The sequence below is a fragment of the Alosa sapidissima genome, chromosome 23 (assembly GCF_018492685.1).
Source record: "Alosa sapidissima isolate fAloSap1 chromosome 23, fAloSap1.pri, whole genome shotgun sequence".
Lineage (NCBI taxonomy): Eukaryota > Metazoa > Chordata > Actinopteri > Clupeiformes > Clupeidae > Alosa > Alosa sapidissima.
Window position 1 is genome coordinate 24,625,548 of NC_055979.1, and position 21,985 is coordinate 24,647,532.

At 43.1% G+C, this 21,985-nt stretch overlaps 1 protein-coding gene across 2 annotated transcripts in view; it reads left to right on the plus strand.

Annotated features, from left to right (window-relative positions):
- Positions 1–16,320, plus strand: part of arhgef7b (Rho guanine nucleotide exchange factor (GEF) 7b) — a 35,582-nt gene extending 19,262 nt beyond the window's left edge. The window contains exons 12-22 of one of the 2 annotated variants that reach the window (XM_042080992.1): positions 605–751; positions 1,858–1,944; positions 3,091–3,169; positions 3,367–3,506; positions 5,008–5,229; positions 5,393–5,483; positions 8,291–8,380; positions 9,714–9,893; positions 13,916–14,015; positions 14,346–14,400; positions 15,149–16,320. In XM_042080992.1, coding sequence (XP_041936926.1) covers positions 605–751; positions 1,858–1,944; positions 3,091–3,169; positions 3,367–3,506; positions 5,008–5,229; positions 5,393–5,483; positions 8,291–8,380; positions 9,714–9,893; positions 13,916–14,015; positions 14,346–14,400; positions 15,149–15,265 — 1,308 coding nt within the window. In that variant the 3' untranslated portion in view covers positions 15,266–16,320. The remainder of the gene's footprint in view (positions 1–604; positions 752–1,857; positions 1,945–3,090; positions 3,170–3,366; positions 3,507–5,007; positions 5,230–5,392; positions 5,484–8,290; positions 8,381–9,713; positions 9,894–13,915; positions 14,016–14,345; positions 14,401–15,148) is intronic. The other variant, XM_042080993.1, reaches the window with a different exon arrangement.
- Positions 16,321–21,985: the final 5,665 nt, after the last annotated feature.

Genomic DNA, 21,985 nt, shown 5'->3' on the forward strand with positions numbered 1-21,985 from the left:
CTGCTCCTCAGATGTGGGCTAATTCAGCAAGCTAATTGCGTGCGGGGCTGTGTTGTGCAGGACATGGCGGGCGGGCTGTGTTGTGCAGGACATGGGCTATGTTGTGCAGGACATGGTGGGCTGCGTTGTGCAGGACATGGGCTGTGTTGTGCAGGACATGGCGGGCGGGCTGCGTTGTGCAGGACATGGTGATGCCTCATGTTGAGGTGGCCAATAATGTGGCTGTGTGAGTGGTAATGTGCGAGTGCTGGGTGGGGGATGGTTGAGTTACTTCATGAGAAAAAATAAATAAATAAAGGGGCTACTGAACAGGTTAGAGGAGTGTGTGTGCGCGTCTGTGTGTGCGCGTGTGTGTGTGTGCGCAAAGTGAGATGGTGTGATAAGTGTGTGTAAAGGGAATACTGAACAGTTTAGAGGATTATTAGTGTGTGTGTATAAAGGGAATACTGGACAGGTTAGAGGATTAATAGCAAGATGCAATTAAAACAGGCAGGATTCTGTAGAGACTGACACTGGAAATTGTGTGTGTTTGTGTGTGTGTGTGTGTGCGCGTGTGTGTGTGTGCGCATGCCTGTGTGTGTGTGTATTTGTGTGTCCGATACAGACACAGTGCCAGGAGGTACGGAAGAGGAAGGAGCTGGAGCTGCAGATTCTGACGGAGACGATCCGCTGCTGGGAGGGGGAGGACATTAGGACCCTGGGGAGCGTGCTCTACATGTCCCATGTGTCCATCCTCAGCCCTGGCAGTGAGGTGAGATCGGCCGCCTCCCCGGTGGCCAGCCATGCGGTCATCTCTGAGCCCTTAGACGTGCTGGACACCAGGGCTGTGCAGGTCCATTCACACTGGTCCACAGTATCACAGTAGCGGCACATTGTGATTCCAGTAGACCCTTTCAGTTCCATTATCAGCATCATAGTTGGCCCCACAAGGCTTCCGTTATAACATTCCATATGTTATCTTAATGCAGAGGAAGTAGATTGGGAACCAAATAGAACGTTCAAGCATTGTTTTTGTTTTTATTGTTGAAAGGGTCTATACACTCTTACTGGGTGGCTACACCGGCCACATAGCGATTAGCAATCAGCCAGTTAGCTTCCACTATAACCAATGGAACTGGCTACACCAAATGGGATAGCGGCATCTGTTAGAGCGGTCATCTAAAACTATTTTTACGCTGTAGACGTGAAACAGCCATTCAGTTGCAACCCAGGAGCCCCAGGCCTAACCCACACACACAAAAATACACATTTCTCTCCATACACATTTGTATGCATGCATGAGGACCTTTGAACATCAGGATGCTATGATACTGTACTAACTGCAGTAGCTGCACATTGTGAACAGTGCTGATTGTCCTCCAGTAGTTGAGGATATGAGGGGCGTCCACTGTGTTCTGTAAGGTCCTCCTCTGGACGTCCACCGTGTTCTGTATGGTCCTCCTCTGGACGTCTCTGATGGGCCAAAGTGTATACAGCACATTTCAGTAAATATCTCTGCTATAATATATAATATATGATAGATAGATAGATAGATACTTTATTGATCCCCAAGGGGAAATTCAATAGATTATATAGTAATATATAATATATTATATTATATAATATAAAATATAATATATTTTATAGTAAATAAGTATAGTAAATATCTCTGCTATAATATGTAATATATGTGCAGCTTAAATCTTTTTACCTCTGATCTTTTATGTAATTTATATTTTCTCTGCTGATATATTTGACATCTGTTTGTTCCGGTGAGCATACCAGTGTGGTTTATGATGGTGCATGGTGATAAAAATCATTTAATTACTAGACCCTAGACCCCCTCTCTCCTTCTCTCTCTCTCTCTCTCTCTCTCAGGAGAAGCAGGAGCGCTACCTCATGCTGTTTCCTCATGTTCTCCTCATGCTCTCTGCCAGCCCCAGGATGAGTGGCTTCATCTACCAGGTCTAACACACACACACACACACACACACACACACACTCGCACACACACATACACACACACTTACACATACATACACAAGCATACATACACAAGCATACATATACACACACTCAAACATGCACACACACACACACACACACGCACACGTACACACACACTTACACATACATACACAAGCATACATATACAGTACACACACACAAACATATACAAGCATACATACACACACACACACACATGCATACATGCACACGCACACATACATACACAAACATACTCACACACACACACACACACACACACACACACACAGATTTATTATTTGTTTGAACTTTTTATATTTATTTTAGTTTAATGCTATGTAAGGCATCAGTTTCTTCTGTCTAACCTCACACACACACACACACACACACACACACACACACACACACACACACACACACACAGATTGATTGATTGATTGATTGATTGATTACTTGTTTGAACTATTTTAATGTATTTTAGTTTAATGCTATGTGAAGCAGTTTCTTCTATCTAACCTCACACACACACACACACACACACACACACACACACACACACACACACACACACACACACACACACACAAGGGAATACACCTCAAAACCCCCCCTTTCTCCTTCCTTCCCTCCATATTTTATCCTCTCTCTCCCTCTCATTCTCTCTCTCCTTCTCTTTCTTTCTCTCTCTCTTTCTCTCTCTCTCTCTCTCTCTCTCTCTCTCTCTCTCTCATTCTCTCTCTGTCTCTCTCTCTCTCCCTCCCTCCCTCCCTCCCTCTCTCTGTTCTTGCATCTCTCTACACCTTTAGGGCCTGTGTGGGGCTTAAGCACTTTAGTAGATTAGATCTCCTCTGACTATGGCATCATCATGCCTGTGTCTGACTCTGTGTGTGTTTTGTGTCATCATTTGTTTTGTTGAGGAGATGGTGGGGGCCAAGCGTCTTTGTTAAATCTCTGAATAGGGGACATTTAAGCCTCTCTCTCTCTCTGATCGCCCACCCGCTGTTGTGTAGCAGCCCTCCGTATTCCTGTGTATGTGTGTGTGTGTGTGTGTGTGTGTGTGTGTGTGTATAGTGGCCCTCTGTGTTCCTTCTGAATTTCGTGTGTGTATGTGTGTGTTTGCAGGGGAAGCTGCCCCTGACAGGCACGGCCGTCACACGACTGGACGACAGCGAGCAGCTCAAAAATGTGTTTGAAATATCAGGTATCAACACGTCTGTAAAGAACTGCTTACTTTAATGGAGTGATAGCCCCACAAAATATATGTGGTATACTGAATGTGCAAGTACCTCTTCTCCGCTCCCTGTGTGTGTGTCTGTGTGTGTCTGTGTCTGCGTGTGTGTCTGTGTCTGTGTCTGTGTGTGTGTCTCTGTCTGTCTGTCTGTGTGTGTGTGTCCACAGGGAGTATGATTGACAGGATTCAGGTGGTGTGTAGCAGCCAGCATGATCTGCAGGATTGGGTGGAGCATCTTCACAAACAGACCAAACACACATCTGGGGGAACAACCAGCATCAAACCACAGTCTGTGCCCTGCCACACGGTCAGATTCTACACACACACACACACACACACACACACACACACACACACACACACACACACACACACACACACATGCACGTCATACACATATTTGAATGCATACATGAGGACCTTTGAACATCACTATAAAGACACTATAATACTGTATCAAACACTATGAATGCTACATACACTGCATTCTAATGATAACATTATAATATTGTATAAAACACTATAAATTATTCTAATGATAATATTATAATTAACATTGTAATTCATTATCATATTTTGGGGGGTTGCCAGACTCAACCACAGAACCACTGTTTAATGGTTTACCACTGTCACATCCACTACCACTGTTTAAAGGGACACTAGGCAAGCCTGATGCTTTTTCTCTATGAATGTCCCCCTAGCGTCTACGTGTAGATACGTGTGCGATCCCTCGCTCGGTCTGAAGCTTTTTTTCTTTTTCTTTGCATCTTCCGTCAAGGGTTTTCGCTGCTTCTTCTCCGGCTCTGCCATTATACATACGTTGCCTGGTGTCCCTTTAATGGTTTACCACTATCACATCCATTACCACTGTTTAATAGTTTACCACTATCACATCCACTACCACTGTTTAATGGTTTACCACTATCACATCCACTACCACTGTTTAATGGTTTACCACTATCACATCCACTACCACTGTTTAATATACTGCTTGGTTGAATTTCCCATTGTCCTACGTAATTTAGAACAACCATTAACCGTATGTTATTTGCACACCTATGAAGTAGATCCATTTTTTTGGCGGTATCACTTGTATATTAATTCGCCGAACTCGTTGTGAAGTTTAAATGAACTGTCACGTTGCATCCGAGCTGTAAAATGCAGACGTTTAGAACATTGCAACATTGCAGCATATGACGGAGGTGGCTTTTAGCTAGATGGATGACAGCAGGCTAAGTAAAATAGCGATGTTTCAAAGCTAAAGTTCATCAGAATCTTGGGATACGCCTGCTTGACAACGGGAGAGATGGAACTAACGACTGGCCTTTGGCCGTAGCAACCATCCATTTAGAACTAGTAACGGCAGTTTGTCCTGCAAGTTGAGAAATTAGTTGATATGTGTCGGAAGAAAGTAGTTTTAGCGATTAAAACGTTTAAATTGTAACAGGAAATGAACACAACGCAAGTGGCAACAGTGGAATAAGCGGGATAATGGACTCCACAGTGGTCTGTTCACAGAAATGAATGCACTTACGAGGTTTAAACCTCCGCTTCGCGTCGGGGCCGTTTTACAACCTCGACCGTGCATTAATTTCTGTGAACAGACCACCGTGTCGTCCATTATCCCTTACATAATGGTTTACCACTATCACATCCACTGCCACTGTTTAATGGTTTACCACTATCACATCCACTACCCCTGTTTAGTGGTTTACCACCATCACATTCACTACCCCTGTTTAGTGGTTTACCACCATCACATCCACTACCACTGTTTAATACGTTCTATAATACTTTTCTCTTCCCAGCTCCCCTCTCACCCTGTCACCCCATCCAGGCATTCCGAGAGCCGTGGGGCGCCGGGGTCCCCCGCCTACCACACCCTGCCGCACCACTCCACCCACGGCATGCCCTACAGCACCATGTCCTGGCGGCCACTGGAGCCGCCCAAAACACAGAAGCCCTGGAGCCTGAGCTGCCTTCGCCCAGCGCCCCCTCTACGGCCGTCGGCAGCCCTCTCCTTCAAAGACGTGAGAATAAATCATAAAACGATCAACCCTACGTACTAGCACAAGAAATGTTAACACCTTTGCTGTGTATGTCTGAAAGGATGCCCGTCATTGAGTGACACATTTAGCAGATAACAAATGCATGAATGTGAAGAGCCATGAGTCAGCTGTGTCTTCTGTGCAGGACCTCAGCAAAAGCCCCAAGAGCGTCAGGAAACTGAGGCTGCGCAAGTCTGAACGGAAACCTTCAGATGAGGAGTTTGGCACAAGGAAAAGTAAGTCAACTCACATCCTGTCAGGCTGTTATTCTGAAATATTTCCGAAATGGTGTACTGCACACTCCTCATTTACTGATGTTCACAGAAAAGTAGTAAGTCGTATGCAGTAAGTACAGCATTTTGGAAACAGCTATATTTAAATTTACAACAACATTTACAACAACATTTGCATTTAAAACAACAACAACATTTACATTTACAACAACAACATTTACATTTACATTTATAACATTTACATTTTCAACAACATTTACATGTGCAACAACAACAGCAACATTTACATTTCTATTTACAACAACAATATTTGCATTTACAAAAACAACAGCATTTACATGTACAACAACATTTACAACAACATTTACATTTGTTAATTTAGCAGACACTTTTATCCAAAGTGACTTACAGAAATGTGGAATAATATTCAATAAAATAACTGAGTAATAACACTCTATATTCTGTAGTTTAACAGATCTACATGCTGTTCTCGCTAGCTGTTAGTTAGCAAGCTAAATAAATGAATTCTCCACAAGCAAGCTGGGGACAGTGTAAGACCCTGTAAACCAATGTTTGGAAACATTTGTTTGTATAGGTTAGAAAACTATTCCTGAAAACATGTGAAAAGACTGAACTGTGTGGCGGTGAATTATGGCACCTGTGAACGTAACACAGGTAATATCAGTAATTAGCTGATTTACTGGGTTGATCTAACTCAGTGGTCCCCAAACTTTTTTTTCCGAGGGCCAGCTCAAAATGCCTGGCTCTAAGAGAGGGCCAGAGACTCGGAGTATATCAGTAACCATAAATAGCTTTGTGCTGTGAACAGTCTACCTTAGTTGAATATTCCATTACATTTAATCATAGGCTACTGTAATTTAATACCATTGCTAGCTGTGTTTATATTGCCATCATGCCATATCAGTGTAAAATGTAGCTCAAATGAAATATTCAAAATGTGTTAACTCTGAACTCTGTGTCTTTGGTGTCTTTTATGAAGTGCTGGCAAAAACACCTGAAATGACCACTTTCACTCACCTGATGAGAACTTTGTGAATTGTGAATTTGTATGAACATTTGAACGAGTGGATAAAAAATAGAAATAATTATCCCAGAAAGTCCCAGAAATATGACTTGAATAGAAGTTAGTTAGTTATTAGCAATGAATTGATAAACTTTTAGAATACTTTGAGCTCTGATACAGTCAGCATAGGCCTCTTACATTGTTTGTAAGTAGGCCTACATTTCATTCCGTTTTCGATGGCAAGCGCGAAACAGCGCCAAAACAACCACCAGTGGACAAAAAGAGCATTACACGTGTACTGTTAAGACTCGCTAAAGAGAATGAATGGGGGAAATTACGGAGGTTATAGTTTGACGATGTCATACTCTCATGCGGGGCAGATGCTATATACCACGGACCTGTTTTGGGGGGCCACCCAAAATGAGGTGGCGGGCCGTAGTTTGGGGACCACTGATCTAACTAGAATGTCTTTTCCAGGAACTGCAAAGTGTGCTTGCTTCAGTGCGGTTCACCAACAGGTGCAGACAGTGCAATAGGGTGTGTTGAACTCGGCTTAATCCAAGGATTTCAACAGTACCTAATTTTTTGACGTTGAGTAAAAGGTTACGCATATTAACACATGTCCAAAACAGCAAAATGCATTTTTTGTTGGTCTTCATGATCAAGACCCGAGTCTATGTACCAAGTTTGATTTTGACACGTGAAGGTTTTGCTGAGATATAACCTTACTTCCTGTTTGGCGGCTTCACAGCTGATTTTAATTGTCTCTGACGGGCGAATTCTTTTGAAAATCCTTCCACTGAATTTTGTGATGCATGGTCTGAAGATCATGTACATCAAGTTTAGTGAATATCTGAAAAAATGTGTGACCTTTCACTGAAATAAAATATGGCGGAACATTGCATTGAACTCGACGTGCTTCAAGGATTACAGCAGTACCTCATTTTTGAAAATTGGGCATATGGGTCCAAAGTTACGTGCATTAACGCAACATCCAAAATGCCAAAATGCCTTGGCTAATTGCACCGCCCCCTAGAGATCAAAGAACACTAAATTTCTTGTCCATCCTCACATTGGAGTTCTGGGTCCATGTACCAAGTTTGGTTTTAACCTACTTAATCACATGAATCCTCTGACACAATAAGCAAAGTGCAAAGACAATAACCAAGGTGGTTCAGTGAGCAGGCCTATTGTGGCCTATACTGTTGAAGTAGGTCTACTGTTTTTTAGCTAGGTGGTCCGTGATGTTTTTGTTTTTTTATTGGTTAAGTGGTCCTTGGTCTGAAAAGGTTTGAGAAACACTGTCGTATAGATATTTTGTCCCCCCCTGTTGTTTGCATGGTCTTCAGTGAGCAGCAGGGATGGATTACTGAACGGGCCTACTGGGCCCAGGCCCAGGGGCCCAAGGGGTCAGGGGGCCCTGAAGCCCAAGCCTTTGCATGGAATCATTGCCTCAATATCAACAAATCAGGATGTAGGCTATGAATCCGATTGAATTTAGTATTGGCCATCTCCAAAATGCACCAGAATACAGGAAATCACATCAAACAAATTAAAAATGTTCTGGGGGAGGACCCCCAAACCCCCCCTCCCACATATACGACAATAAGTGGGGGGCCCTTAATACATCTGGGCCCAGGGGCCCGAAAGTTCATAATCCGCCCATGGTGAGCAGTGATTACTTTATAATTGAAAGAACTTCTGCAACTTTTGTTTTGCATGCACTGGTACTTCCTGCCTTTAGTTTCTTGTGTACTCACCTCTCTTTGCTTGTGTGTGTGTTCAGGTACAGCGGCACTAGAGGAAGATGCTCAGATCCTGAAGGTGATCGAGGCCTACTGCACCAGTGCCAAAACACGACAAACACTTAACTCTAGTAAGTCACATTTACTCATAATTGTCTAGAGTACTGAAGTAACACAAACAATAAATAGTCAATAATATTAATAGTCAATTTAGACACTTCACATGTAGTCACCTAAGGCTGCTATGAAGAGCTTGATGATGTGATGCTGTTATGTGCCCACCTCCACTTGAAACTTCAAAAAAATTCCCAAGACAATTCAAATCTGCAATACAAGAAGGTTGGGATGGGAATTAAAATGGATGATTTTGAAGGTGATGGACACCACCACCACCAACAACAACAACAGCAACAAAAACAACAACAACTTAACTTTCTAGAGCACTTTATCAAGGCACCCAAACATACCTTTCTAGAGCACTTTATCAAGGCACCCAAACATACCTTTCTAGAGCACTTTATCAAGGCACCCAAACATACCTTTCTAGAGCACTTTATCAAGGCACCAAACTTACCTTTCTAGAGCACTTTATCAAGGCAGTTATTTCCATTGACAGTTTCAAAGGTTTCCCATAGTGAACTGAATACCCATTCTTTAACCAGCAATCAGTGCTCAGCGTTGCACATGTTAACAGGACATCTGTTTTACTGTAGGTGACTGATTTAATGCCTATAGTACTAATGTCTGTAATATTAAGAGTTAAGATTGGAGACTTGATCTTTTCTGCAGTACATCACAAATGTCAGCAACAGATCTCTCTCACTCCTCAGAGTGATGAGCTCAGAGAGCTTTCAGATGTCTGTTCTGGTCATTGTTTATCCAATGCAAGGTCAGAATTCAGTTGCATCTGGTAGAGTTCATTGGACATTCCACATAGTGACATAAGGCATTGCACATAGTGACATAAGGCATATCCAACTGTGACATTTTGCTCTATGCACAAACGCATTGCCACAGGCCAGTGATTTTGTCAAGGAACTGGAAATAAGACATTATTATTCCACATTCCTCAACTCGAGACAATTTAAAAGGAAGATTGACAGATAGCTCTGTGAACAGAAATATACTGTAGGATATATAGGAGTAATTTTCCCTCTTGCCTGTGCTAATAATCCTTAAACCTTAAAAGTGAATTTTCTAACAATGTTCTCTCTCTTTTTCCCTTTCTCCCTTCCATTCACTCTTTTGTTCATCCTCCTGTTTTCCATGATGTAATGTTTCTTTGTACTATCCTGTGTCTTTTTCCTCTCCATCCTTGTGTCCCTACAATCTTTGATTTCTGTTCTCACTCTGCCTCCTTCCTCCATTCCTCCTGTAAATCTTGTTTTTGGTTCCCACGGCACCACTCTCCTCTTTCCTCCTTCCCGTTTGTATGATTTGACCTCTGACCCCCCTCCATCCCAGCATGGCAGGGGACTGATTTGATGCATAATCATGTGCTGGTCGAAGTCGACCAGTCAGGCGTGGACTCCGTGAGTGTCCAGAGCGGTGTTTCTCGCATGGAACCATGCTCTGACCTTTCTGAAGACTCGGACTATGACAGTATATGGACAGCCCATAGTTACAGACTGGGCTCCATCTCTCGTAAGAGCTGCTGCTCGTATATCTCCCATCAGAACTAAAGCACTACCCTTCGTTTTTTTACTTTAAGTTCCCTTCTCCAGTAGACTGTGCTTTGTGTTTTTGTCTCTAGTCTATTACTGTGACTTTTTCTTTATATTTATTTCTGTTTAAGTCTCCCATCAGCCAGACTGCTTGGTGTCTTTTATGTGCTTTCACCTGTACAGTATTTCCATAGCTAGTTCCATTCTTTACCTGTCTAGAGTAGACTGTGTGGTGAGGGTCAGCCCCTCTGTTCTTTTGTTCTGGTTAGAGGGGTGCTATTTGCCTGATATTCAGAGTGCATGTTGTCATGTTTTTGTGGAGTATCTAAGTATGTCTTAATCATCTATACATGTCTCTGTCATTCTTTGCCTATCTAAATGCTCACCCTTTCCAGGTTTCATGCTTTTAGGGCATTCATCGTGTACTGTATTGAAAAGCTTCACAATTATTCACTGGTTAAAATGAAGGCATGTAAATTGCAGCAAGCATAAGTCTCCAGGGGTGTTCACTTGTGATGTGCAGCAAAATGTACTGTGGCCGAAGTTGAAGTAATAGTCCAGGGTTGGGTTTCCCGAAAGCATCGTAAGTCTAAAATGGTCGTGAAGTCCCTCTTACGAACGATTTGAAGATTTGTACAAACAAAGATTTGCCGACTGTTTCATCGTAGCTTAAGAGCGTCATGAAAACACTTCTCGTTACTGGCTAAGAGCGTCTTAACAGGTACTTCTCACTGAGGTCACCAGCAGGACATACAGGGGAATTACAACTAAGAATATAATTATTCAACTTAGGTTCCCATTCTTTATTGTATTTAAAGCAACACCAAAGAACTTTCCCTCTGCCGCACGCACGCTATTTGTTTATCCAGCACCGGCTTTGCAAATAACGATGTCCACAGACAAGGTAGAATATTTTGCATGACTTATAAAAGGTATACAATGTATTGCGACATCAGATGCAAGTCAAATTTGTAGTTTTTTTATGTCTCATTCCATCGAACTACAGATCCGCTACCCGATCTGGCAAACTTACATAGTGCAGTTATAGCCAATAGAGGGCCGCGAAGTGAATGCAGAATTGCCGTTCACCCTTTTACGAGTTGATGAACTAATGAAACGATTTTGTAAACACTATTTTAAGGTACAAAAAACTCTTTGGTGTTGCTTTAATCAGATTTTAGCGTGCAAAATAGAATACAAGTAAGCCAAGTAATAGCCTATGATTAGGCCTATGAGGTAAAAGCAGAGAAAGGAACATGTGGTTTAGTCTGTGCTGCTCCAAAATCTAAGCCTATATATTATTTATATATTTTTTATTTAAGCCTACACATTTAGTGACACCCCTTATTGCACAGGCAGCACCCACAGTAGGACTCACAAGTAGCAGAGAAAGTAGGCTATAGCCTAAGACTAATTATGTTTATATATCTTCCAACAAACATAAAAACAATGTGCAAAAATCTAATCTTAAATAATTACAATTATTTATGTCTGTGTGTGGTATATAGCCTACTTGGGATGCTTACAGGCAGATGTCAGAAGTTTTTCTATTTTCGTATTGACGTGAATTAATGTGTAGATCCGAAGTTTAATCGGTAGCCTAGGCCTAGCTGTGACATGCAGTCACCTGACATCACCATCAAATTAGAGGATATTTCAGAACTATTGACGTGGACAGCTCCCCTTAAGAGTGTTTTAAGAGCAGTGCGCGCGCGTTCACGCTACGAGCATGTTCGGAAAAAAGCCGGAAAAACCAAAGAAATGACCTTAAGGTGAATCATAGAAAAGCCTCATAAGTGTGTGTATCTATACATCATTATCGGGAAATCGGTCCCAGGAATTATTTCAGTCCTCTCCTATTTTATACAATCTATGGTCCTGGTTCTAGAATGCGTCCATAAAGCTGATTCTAGAAACACCTCCATATAAAGCTGATTCTAGAACACCTCCATATAAAGCTGATTCTAGAACACCTCCATATAAAGTTTTTGCAAAGATCCTTGATTACTAGCAAGATAGAGCAACGTAATTCGTTACTATGGGAGCAAAACGGGACAGTTCCGGTCTGCATAAGTGGGAGTGTCACCCTACGTCACTAAATAAACTTTCTCTCTTAATAAGCAATAACAACAGATAAACATAATTGTGTTCACAGTATTATTGTCCATAATCATGTATGATACCAATGAATCATTCTTAAGGACATGATATGAATAATTTAATTAGTCATGTGAACCGAGCTAGCTAGCTAGCTAACGCTAGCTTAAAATGCTATACAAATGGATGGTAGTAGCTATGGCAATACAGCTATGCGCTAACAAGTGACTAGTAGTTGAAGGACTTCGCTTAAACTTAATATACTGTTGCAAATTCGCTTGAGTATAAACTACCCACTTTAACTAATGTCAGTAGTGTTATTCAGCTAGTTGTCATTTCAAAGAAATTACACTTCTCCGTTTAAAATGTTACCTTAGTTAAGAGGCTAGCTAGCATGATAACAACCGGACAGTAACTGGCAGCAGCATGGTCTAATATTAAGTTATTTTATTACAAATCCGAACACTAAAAAATTACACTATTAGGCTTGAAATGATCCCAAACACTTACAGATTATGACACAATTTTCCAAAAAACCCTCAACAAATCCAGAAAGACAAAATGACCAATTTATTGGTAAAATTCCACAAGTCTCCATTGACATTAGTGCAGCAAGGGCTTACTCTGGTCTGCATAAAGGGGGATTTCCCCCCCTCCCCCTTGCAATAATCGAACGCGGAAATTGTCGAACGTTTGCGTCTCTCGCTCCGCTTGAACCCTCTCTGGTTTTTGTGTGCGGCTATTACTTTAATTGCTCCAGCTTGTCTATTATGAATTAATTGAACCAACCTTTTGTTCTGTTTCAGTATTCATCAGGATGAGAGTGCTGTCTTTGTCCACACTCAGACACTCACTGATCTTTTCTATTGCCAGATTTGGCATAATGCTGTTTTCTGATAGGCGGTACTGTCAGTACTTTGAAGCCTTGTCATAAGTTCCTACATCTGGCCAAGTGCCAATAGCTGAGCTTCAAAACACAGAATGAAAATGTTATCCTTTAGATTCAAACATGTGATGAGGTCATAGTAAACCATGGAAACCAAGTTAAATCATGGTTTATATGGTTACTTTACTTTACTCAAATGGACATTTTGTTTCATTCAACAGAATGATACAGCCAAACAGATATAGCGTGTAACTTGTAGTGCATATGGTTATAAATAGGCATTTAAGCAGGGTTGTACAGTAAATGTGCTGTGTCAAAATGCAAAGAGAGCTTGAAAAGAAAATATATTATAACCATACAGAACAGATATGTGCCTATTTATTTATATACTGTATATTCTGTATATAGTCTTTTTTTCTAGATACCACAGTTGTGGTACACACATTTTATTGTGTGTACATGATATTACTTGTAATAGATCATTCTGAAATAAATATGTATTTGTATTTGACCATGTTTGTAGCATACGCTTTTCGTATTGCATTATGTCTAAAGGGCACATTGTTGTTGTGTTTTTTGTTTATTGGTTAACTATTCAGTGATTTTTGTACTTTTTGTAAGTCATCCTGGAGAGGTTGAGGTAACAGATCAACTCCGATCTCATCTGAACTGCTGGAAGGAGAAGATCCCATCACTTAGACTTCAAGATGGCTGCCGCGATCTCAAACAGCCTTTAAATAGCATTCATTCACTGTGGAGCTCGGTAGATTTCTAAACAGAGTGTGAACCCATTGTGTTGTGTATGGTTTTTCATGTGCCCATGATGTTGCCTGCCTGTCGTAACACAGTGTCAGTGCATGACCCACCCACCACCTTCACCCTCCAATCCCGTGTCCACGTGTGGTCTTCCTGTCACCCTCAGCACCAGCACCAGTATTAGTCGGTGTGGTTGTCCATCACTGCTGCCCAGTCAGCCATTGGCTAGTATAACTGATGACCCTCCTCTTGTTTTAAAACAGGGTCCAGGAAGGACTCTGGACCTCACATGCTCTTCCCAGAAGAAGAGAAGATCATCGTCGAGGAGACCAAGAGCAATGGTCAAACCGTAGTGGAGGAGAGGTCAGACATTTTAAACATTTTAACATGTCAAAGTATGTGTTGTTGTGATCTGTGACCTCTTGTTCGTGACGTCTCAGACGTTGGTCTTTTCAAGTCTAAACTAAAGACTCACTTGTTTAGAATGGCTTTTAATACGCAGTAGTGGTATGACAATTCTATTTATTTATTTTATTTAAGTCTACATGTCAATCTTTTTACTGCTTGATATGCTGTTTTTATCCTTAGCTTCTGATTTGAAGCACTTTGGACGCCTACTGGTTGTTGTAAAGTGCTATACAAATACATTTTGATTGATTGATTGATTGTCTCTTATGCCTGTGTTTTTAAAAGGAGCCTGGTAGACACGGTATATGCTTTAAGGGACGAAGTGCAGGAGCTGAAACAGGTGAGTGTCCCTTTGCTCTTTTAGTATTTTTGGCCTGTTGATGGATGATATTCTAGCTGTTATCTACAAACTAAAGTCTCTCATAGTCGGTCAATAGACTATAAGACTTCCATAGATCATAGCTCAGTAAAACTATAAACTATTAAAGTGCTATAAAGGGCACACATGGTCCTAGCACTACTTGAGTTACAATAAAAGTCTGAGACATACACATATTCCAAAAATAATAAGTTTAAATTCAATGTTTGGAATGTGCTTAATTCACCAGCATGTACTAAAGTGTACTTGTCACTTGTTGCAGCCATTCTCACCCCACAGTGTAGACAAGAAGCCAAGACAAACATGTCATAAAATGAAATGTGAGCTGTTCCTGAGGGGTGACGTTGTTCCTGAGGGGTGACGTTGTCCCTGAGGGGTGACGTTTCTGAGGGGTGACGTTCCTGAGGTGCGATGTCATTCCTGAGGGGCGACGTCGTTCTTGAGGGTTGACGTCATTCCAGAGGTGTGACGTCGTTCCTGAGGGGTGACGTCGTTCCTGAGGGGTGACGTCGTTCCAGAGGAGTGACGTTCCTGAGGGGTGACGTCGTTCCTGCATGGTCAAACCGTAGTGGAGGAGAGGTCAGGGTGACGTCGTTCCTGAGGGGTGACGTCGTTCCTGAGGGGTGACGTTGTTCCTGAGGGGTGACGTCGTTCCTGAGAGGTGATGTTGTTCTTGATGTATGACATTGTTCCTCTCTTGCTCCAACAGGACAATAAGAGGATGAAAAGAACACTGGAGGAGGAGCAGAAGGCGCGGAAGGAGCTTGAGAAGATCGTCAGGAAAGTGTTGAAGAACGACCCCACCTGGGACGAGACCAACCTGTGAACACTTTCAAGGTTGTTGATGAGGGATTGTGCAGATTCAGTCAGTACATCTGAAGCTGTCAAACCCATTGACTAGAGCCATGCCATAGCTTTAAACTGGATGACTAGCCCATTGACTAGAGCCATGCCATAGCTTTAAACTGGATGACTAGCCCATTGACTAGAGCCATGCCATAGCTTTAAACTGGATGAGTGCTGAAGGGGCTTTTGACGAGCCTCGGAGTAAGACGTGGTGGACTTGAAACTTGTTCGTTGAGTCCGTTAAGCCAGCACCCTTCCAAATTTACCGGACTGTGGGTCCAATCCCAGCCCTTACAAATGAGTTCCATCTCATCCTGGATGTTTCCAATGGAAAACTGTGCAGTACAAAACTGGAAGCTCTTCAGATTGACTTCTTTTCCAATTTGCTTTTTTTTTTCTGAGATATTGTTTTTTTTTTTAAATTATACCTCAATTTTTAGGTCTTTTTATGTTATTTGATTTTTGGGTTTTTACTTATTTTTTGATGATTTTCTGTAAGATTTCCCTCCCTTTGTAATTTTATTATGTATATATATATATATATATATATATTAATACACCCTTTGTATTATAAATGATGCTAAGAAATGTGCCTTTGAAATCAATTTCCTAAAATAGCTTGCATTTCTAGCAGTTTTCTTAGCATTTCAAGTGATCTTGAACGCACTATACATTTCAAATGGAAAAAAAAAATGAATGCAAATCTACTTTTCTGACGAAATGTCTATATTCTTCAACTAATTTATGTATTTAAAAGAAATATTCTGATGACAAGACTGTATCAGATGATGGGGTGCGGCCATCTTATTCCTCTGGTTTACCCCTCTCTTTTCTTCCTGTGAGAGCTTCTCATTGGCTATCTCTTCCATATTCTTCTCCTGCGAGGCACCTTCCCCCTTGAACACTACTCTTTCTTCTCCTTCATCTCCGTTTCTCTCTATCTCTCATTCTCTCATTCTCTCTCTCTCTCTCTCTGTGCTGTCCCCCTCCCTGGAGCTTGTAGCACTGTGTCTGAGGATTAAATCTGTAAAGAGAGCCCAGTGTGTGTGTGTATGTGTGTATGTGTGTGTGTGTGTGTGTGTGTGTGCTATCTCCTTTGTTGTCTAAAGTGCTGTAACTTTAGCCTGGCTCTTAGCGGCACGGCACTCGCCATCACTCCCCGCCACACAATCACACACAAACACAGACACGCACGCACACACGCACACACAAACACAGACAGACACAGACACACACACACACACACACACACACAAACACAGACACGCACACACACACACACACAAACACAGACACACACACACACACACACACACACACACACACACACCAGGTGATTGCAAAGCCTCTCACTCACAACCCTCCTCAGTGTCCTCAGAGCAGCCTTCTTTGTGTCATCTGGACGGAAGCCCCGAGATGAAGAGTGATCAGTTTTGTTCTGAGGAGGAAAACACGGCCAAGTGATCTGTGTGCCAACATCCGATAGAGAGGCAAGTGGAGAGCTCCCTTAACCCCCACAAGGGCCGAAGAGGATGGAGCCAAGTGGATATCTGAAATCATTACCCTTCAAAAACATACACCACGCACACAGTAATGCAGAGGAGGCCTGTGCTATGGTGGTATGTTTTGGGGTGCGTCTCCTCTGCATTACTGCGTGTGTGGTGTATGTTTTGGGGGCGCGTGTGAAGCGGATCAGGCCACTGCAAGGACGGCCAGCTGGACAAGCCTGTGTGATAAACCGCGCTTTGTCTTCCCGCAGGCGAAAACAAGAGGACACCTTTTAAGATGTGCCCAGTCACTGTCGAGGTGTAAGCTGCAGAAGTCCCTGCCCACATAATTCTGCCATTGTGTGCCCACCTCGTCTCTGCTGTGTCTCGGTAATCCAGGCTTTTTTCCCCTCGCTCCAGACCCAGGAATGGATGGAGCAGAGCAAGGGATGGAGAGAGGGAGAGATGAGATGAGGTGGTGGGAAGAGATATGGAAAGTGCTGGGTCTGCGTGAATGGCTTGCAAGAGTGGGCAGGTGGAGCGTTTCGGGGGGGGGGGGGGGGGGGGGTGTGAGGGGGCAGGGGCGATGGGCTCCATGCCTGCTGCTGATGGGCTTGGCTGGAGGCCCTTCGCCTCTCCTCTCCCAGGCTCCACGGCAGCCCTACCTCCAACACCTTACGCCTGGGAGAAAATGGAGCAGAAGGGGTTTTGGACTTGCCTATTGTGTCCGTCAGTATGGCTCGTGTTCTCACAGGCAGGCAACGCTTGTAGAGCATGGTCCTGCTTCCTAAACAGAGGGAGTCTTCTCCAGGCACTTCGGCCATGTTACAATTTAGCTGTGAAATAGAATGCCTACATGTACAATAACACTGTATGTTTGTGAGTATGTCTGAGAAGTCTTTAAGAACAATAGAAGTTGAAGGCCTCAAAGGGTCTGTCTGTGAGAACAGCATCAGCACGCTGATACGAAACAGAAAAAAAAAAGAAAACAAGAAACAAGTTGTTTACATGTTTTTTTGTTTAGGCAATATGGCTGCCTCCACCCCGTGTTAGTGTAAAAGACATTATTTGGAGGGCAGAGCATGTGAAGGCTGCACAACGGCGTAGAGAATGCGTTGGGAGATTAGATCTCCAGGAGGGACGCCAGTGTGGAGGAGGCATGGGCCCCTTTGTGTGGACAGAAAAGGCAAAGATGACATTTAGGGAAGAGAATGACACCCAAGACATTTACATGAAAACAAAGCACTCTCTGCTGAATGTGTGTGTGTGCTCATCTGTGTGTATCAGAACACACACATTCACAAACAAGAAGTGGAAAATGTTACCTGTATCTAATTACCATGTTGTGTATGGCCTTGACTCTACAGGGACGTGGGGCGGCTGCTTTCTGTACAGAAAGACACAAACTCAGCATCTATTACTGTCATAGGAGAGGTGCCCTTGTTTCACACAAGATTGCATTTGATACCAGTGCCAGATGGATTAATGAATTTGAAGTTATAGAATGCCTAAGGAAGCTTTGGGATTTGGCTGTTTTTAAATGTAATATTTCAACATTTCATTTTTATTTTTTTATATTTCACGCCACCTTTTAAGCTTTCTGCTTTTGCTCTGAGAGAGAAGCTGATCAACTCGACACGGTGCATTTTAACAACAACGCACACTCCTCATGCACTCCACACACAGAGTGAATGTAATTCAACACTTCCCTCAAGTGTCAGACACATTACAGCCCAGGGCCAAACAGCCTGACCTGCTAACCACTGTTTAACGAGCAGAACCAAACGGGTCATCCGGCTGTCCCGGCCACACAAACACGACCAGGAAGGAAGCATCCGAAATCCTTTGCCTTTAATTTCTAACCACAATTTCACCAGCGAGACCACTCCAAGTCTCTCCATTGGAAAGGAAAGACAATAACCCTTCTTTTTTCAGCCTACCTCCCCTTGCAGGGTTAAGGCTGCTTTTTTACTGTGGCCTTATTAAAGTGACAAGGCAATTTACCTCCTTTAATGGGCACTGCCTCCACTTCATTGACTTACAATGGGGAAAGGATATAATTTTGCAGATGTTGGTGAAAAGCTCAAATGTCAGCCTTTTCAGGTGGCCAGCTCTGCCATCCACCCTGCGAGATGAATAATGGATAAGTCACCTTTGTCTACAGTTAATATTCTTACATAAACACAAAAGCCCATAAAGAGATGAAAGAGCATCTAATTTTATCTGCGGCTGTCCAGATCAAATGCTAAGATAACCTCGTCCCTCTCAGACGCACTTTAGACGTCCCCCCCCCTTCTGCGCTCTGTGGTCTGCGTGTGGATAGGCCGGCCTCACTTGGGTGCAGTGTTTGGGTCTGGTGGGATAGTCAGTGCCACAGTACTAATTTAAAGTCAGTAGTTTAATGATTTTGGTTTTATACTTGAAACATAAAGGACTAGATGGACCCTTTAGCTCTCTTATTGCAGTGTTTGGGTCTGGTGGGATAGTCAATGCCACAGTATTAATTTAAAGTCAGTAGTTTAATGATTTTGGTTTTATACTTGAAACAAAAAAAATCATAGGGAGCCTTTTAGAAGGTCGATTAAAGAATGCGATGTGATGATGCACTGCATGGTTTTAGGTATGATTGGGACTTCTGAGTACTGAGTACACAACAGAGTAGTGTTTCTCTTTCATTTGTCAACAACTGGTATATGACAAACTATTTTTCAGGAACAAAGTATCATAATGTAACTTCATGATACATTGTTCAGTTTTGTGTTTTCCAAGCATTCCCACAATACTTCCCTCAAATACCCCATATCCTCACCCTAATAACTGGCCTTGAAAATAAACTGACTTATTATTGTATTATTTCTTTATTTCTTTATTTGGAAGACCTTGATTCTCAATCACTGAAAAGTAATCTGAATTTATGCAGAAGGTAGAACTAAGCGTCTCTCGACTGGGAGAACTGGTCTTGCCATGGCTGTGAAATAACCTTTAAAGATATTAATTTGATCACCTGATTGTCTATGTAGGTAACGCCAGTAAACCATACTTGTGGTTAACCTTGTCACTCACACTCACTCACACACACACACACACACACACACACACACACAGTCACATTCACATTCATTACATGTACAGTACTTTTCCCTAACAGAGCCAAGAATAGACCGTCCCTCTATTCTTTCGTACTTTCTCACTGAGTCGTCCTTCTATTCTTTCGTACTTTCTGTCATTGAGTTTTTCCTGGTCTCCCTGTCATCCACGGCAGCGTGCATTCATCAGGACGGGGTCTGCAGGGGTAATTGGTGTCTGTCCGCTGCCCCTGGCCCCCACCCCTGGGTGTAATGGTCCGCATTGTGCACTCAGAGTGCTGCCTGCCATGGATAGCTCTTGTTCCATGAGGAAAGTGACAGCAGAAGCCGACGTGGACTGTTAACAATGAGACACCCTGCAGATCTGAGAGGTGTCTTGATCTTCTCAAGCACTGAGCCAATCAACAGTGACATCCCCCCCTTGTTCCATAAATGCCTTGTTCAACCGCCCCCCCCCCCCCAAACACACACACACACACACACACTCACCTTCCAAAGCCTTGAGGTCGTTCTGTTTGACGTGCATTGTGCGGCCAGGCTTTCTCTGCGTCCCTCCTGCGCCTTCTCGCCCGTGGCGCCCTCCTCTCGCCCGCAGCATGTCATTAGTGTCCGGCCATTTCATCCTGAAAGAGGAGAGAGCAGAATGGAACAGAAAGGGGAATGGACAAGGACTAGATGGATCCTTTAGCTCTCTGATTGCACAAAATAGCTGCGCAATATTTTTTGCCAATGGTTTACTCTAAAAGCTTTCCCTGTCAGCATCACAAAGGGAAAGCAATAAAGCGCTTTCAATAGGCATGAATACAGAAGCGGAGGAGAGGAAAAAAGAAAAGATCCTTTGGGGGTTTGACCGAAGGGTGTCTTTTCTTCAACCAGTAATCAAATTGGAGCTGAAATGAAATGTTGTTTCTTTATGAAAATTCCCTTTGTTGCTGTGCAGACTTGAAATTCATAAACAATAAATGGGCCTTTTGTGCAATAATAATATATTCATGCTCTTTGGAAAGGGTAAAAGGCACAGTGGCAGGACTGAGAGCTTGTGTGGATAAAAGGCAAAAGGGGCTGGGCTGGCTCAGCCACCGTCTCCACTGCCAGGATTGTCAGAGCTGATGTTTCTCTCTCTCTCTCTCTCTCTCTCTATTTCTCTCTCTTTCTCTCTCTCTCTCTCTTTCTGGCTCACACATGGAGTTCTTTATCCCTCTGTCTCTCTTTCTTTCTTTCTCTCTCACATATATTGTCTCATCCATTCCCTTCTTATCATAAAGGTAGGTGTAGGTGGCGCAGAACTTTGTTGGAGGATTCTCTACCTGTCCTGGACTCCCCAGTGGGGACGGAGAGAGGGGAGGGGAGGGAAATTGCCAGAGAGGGAGGGGCACTGGGCTAGCAGGTGGCTTCTGTTGTCCCGCCTGTACCTGTCAACAGACACTGGGCACTGAGCGGCCGACCAGCACAGACACAGGACGCTGAGGAGAGGAGATTAGAGGAGAGGATGCGAGAGAGGAGAGGAGTGCGCTCACTTGGGGAGGAGCAGGGCATGATTAGGAGTAAACTAATGGAGAGATGGTGGCCACACACACACACACACACACACACACACACACACACACAGTCTCTACACGCCGTGGAGGGGATCAGCGAGACTGGATTTGTGGTGGATGCAGTCCGAAGCCCTTACTGTGAGAAGTGAGGAGGAGGAGGAAGAGAATTGGACTTTGCTGGAGATGGACATGCAGAGTAAACGAGGTAAGTGCTCTTTCTGTCGTGATCTGCACGCGGGAGTGTGCATTACCAGGTGCGGTTGACAACTTCAGTTCGGAGTGGGCTGTGTTTTTCAGACGCGTGTGTCAAAACTATCCATCTCAGCCGAGTGTGAAGTGTGTCAAATGTTTGTCTCTCTCTCTTTTTTTCTCTTACAGAAATATGATTTGTGTTTTTGCACTGAGCTCTTATGAGTTGTTAGCAAAATACCAACAGGAGTTTTACGCAGAAGTCATTTGAGTTCTGTTACACAACTCTTTCTTTCAGCACACCCCATTTGACACGAGCCTAGTGCTAAACAGCCACACATATGCACTGTTGGCATGGTTCCGCTGGTTCTAGAATGTTCTAGTTGTTTCGGGGACTTAC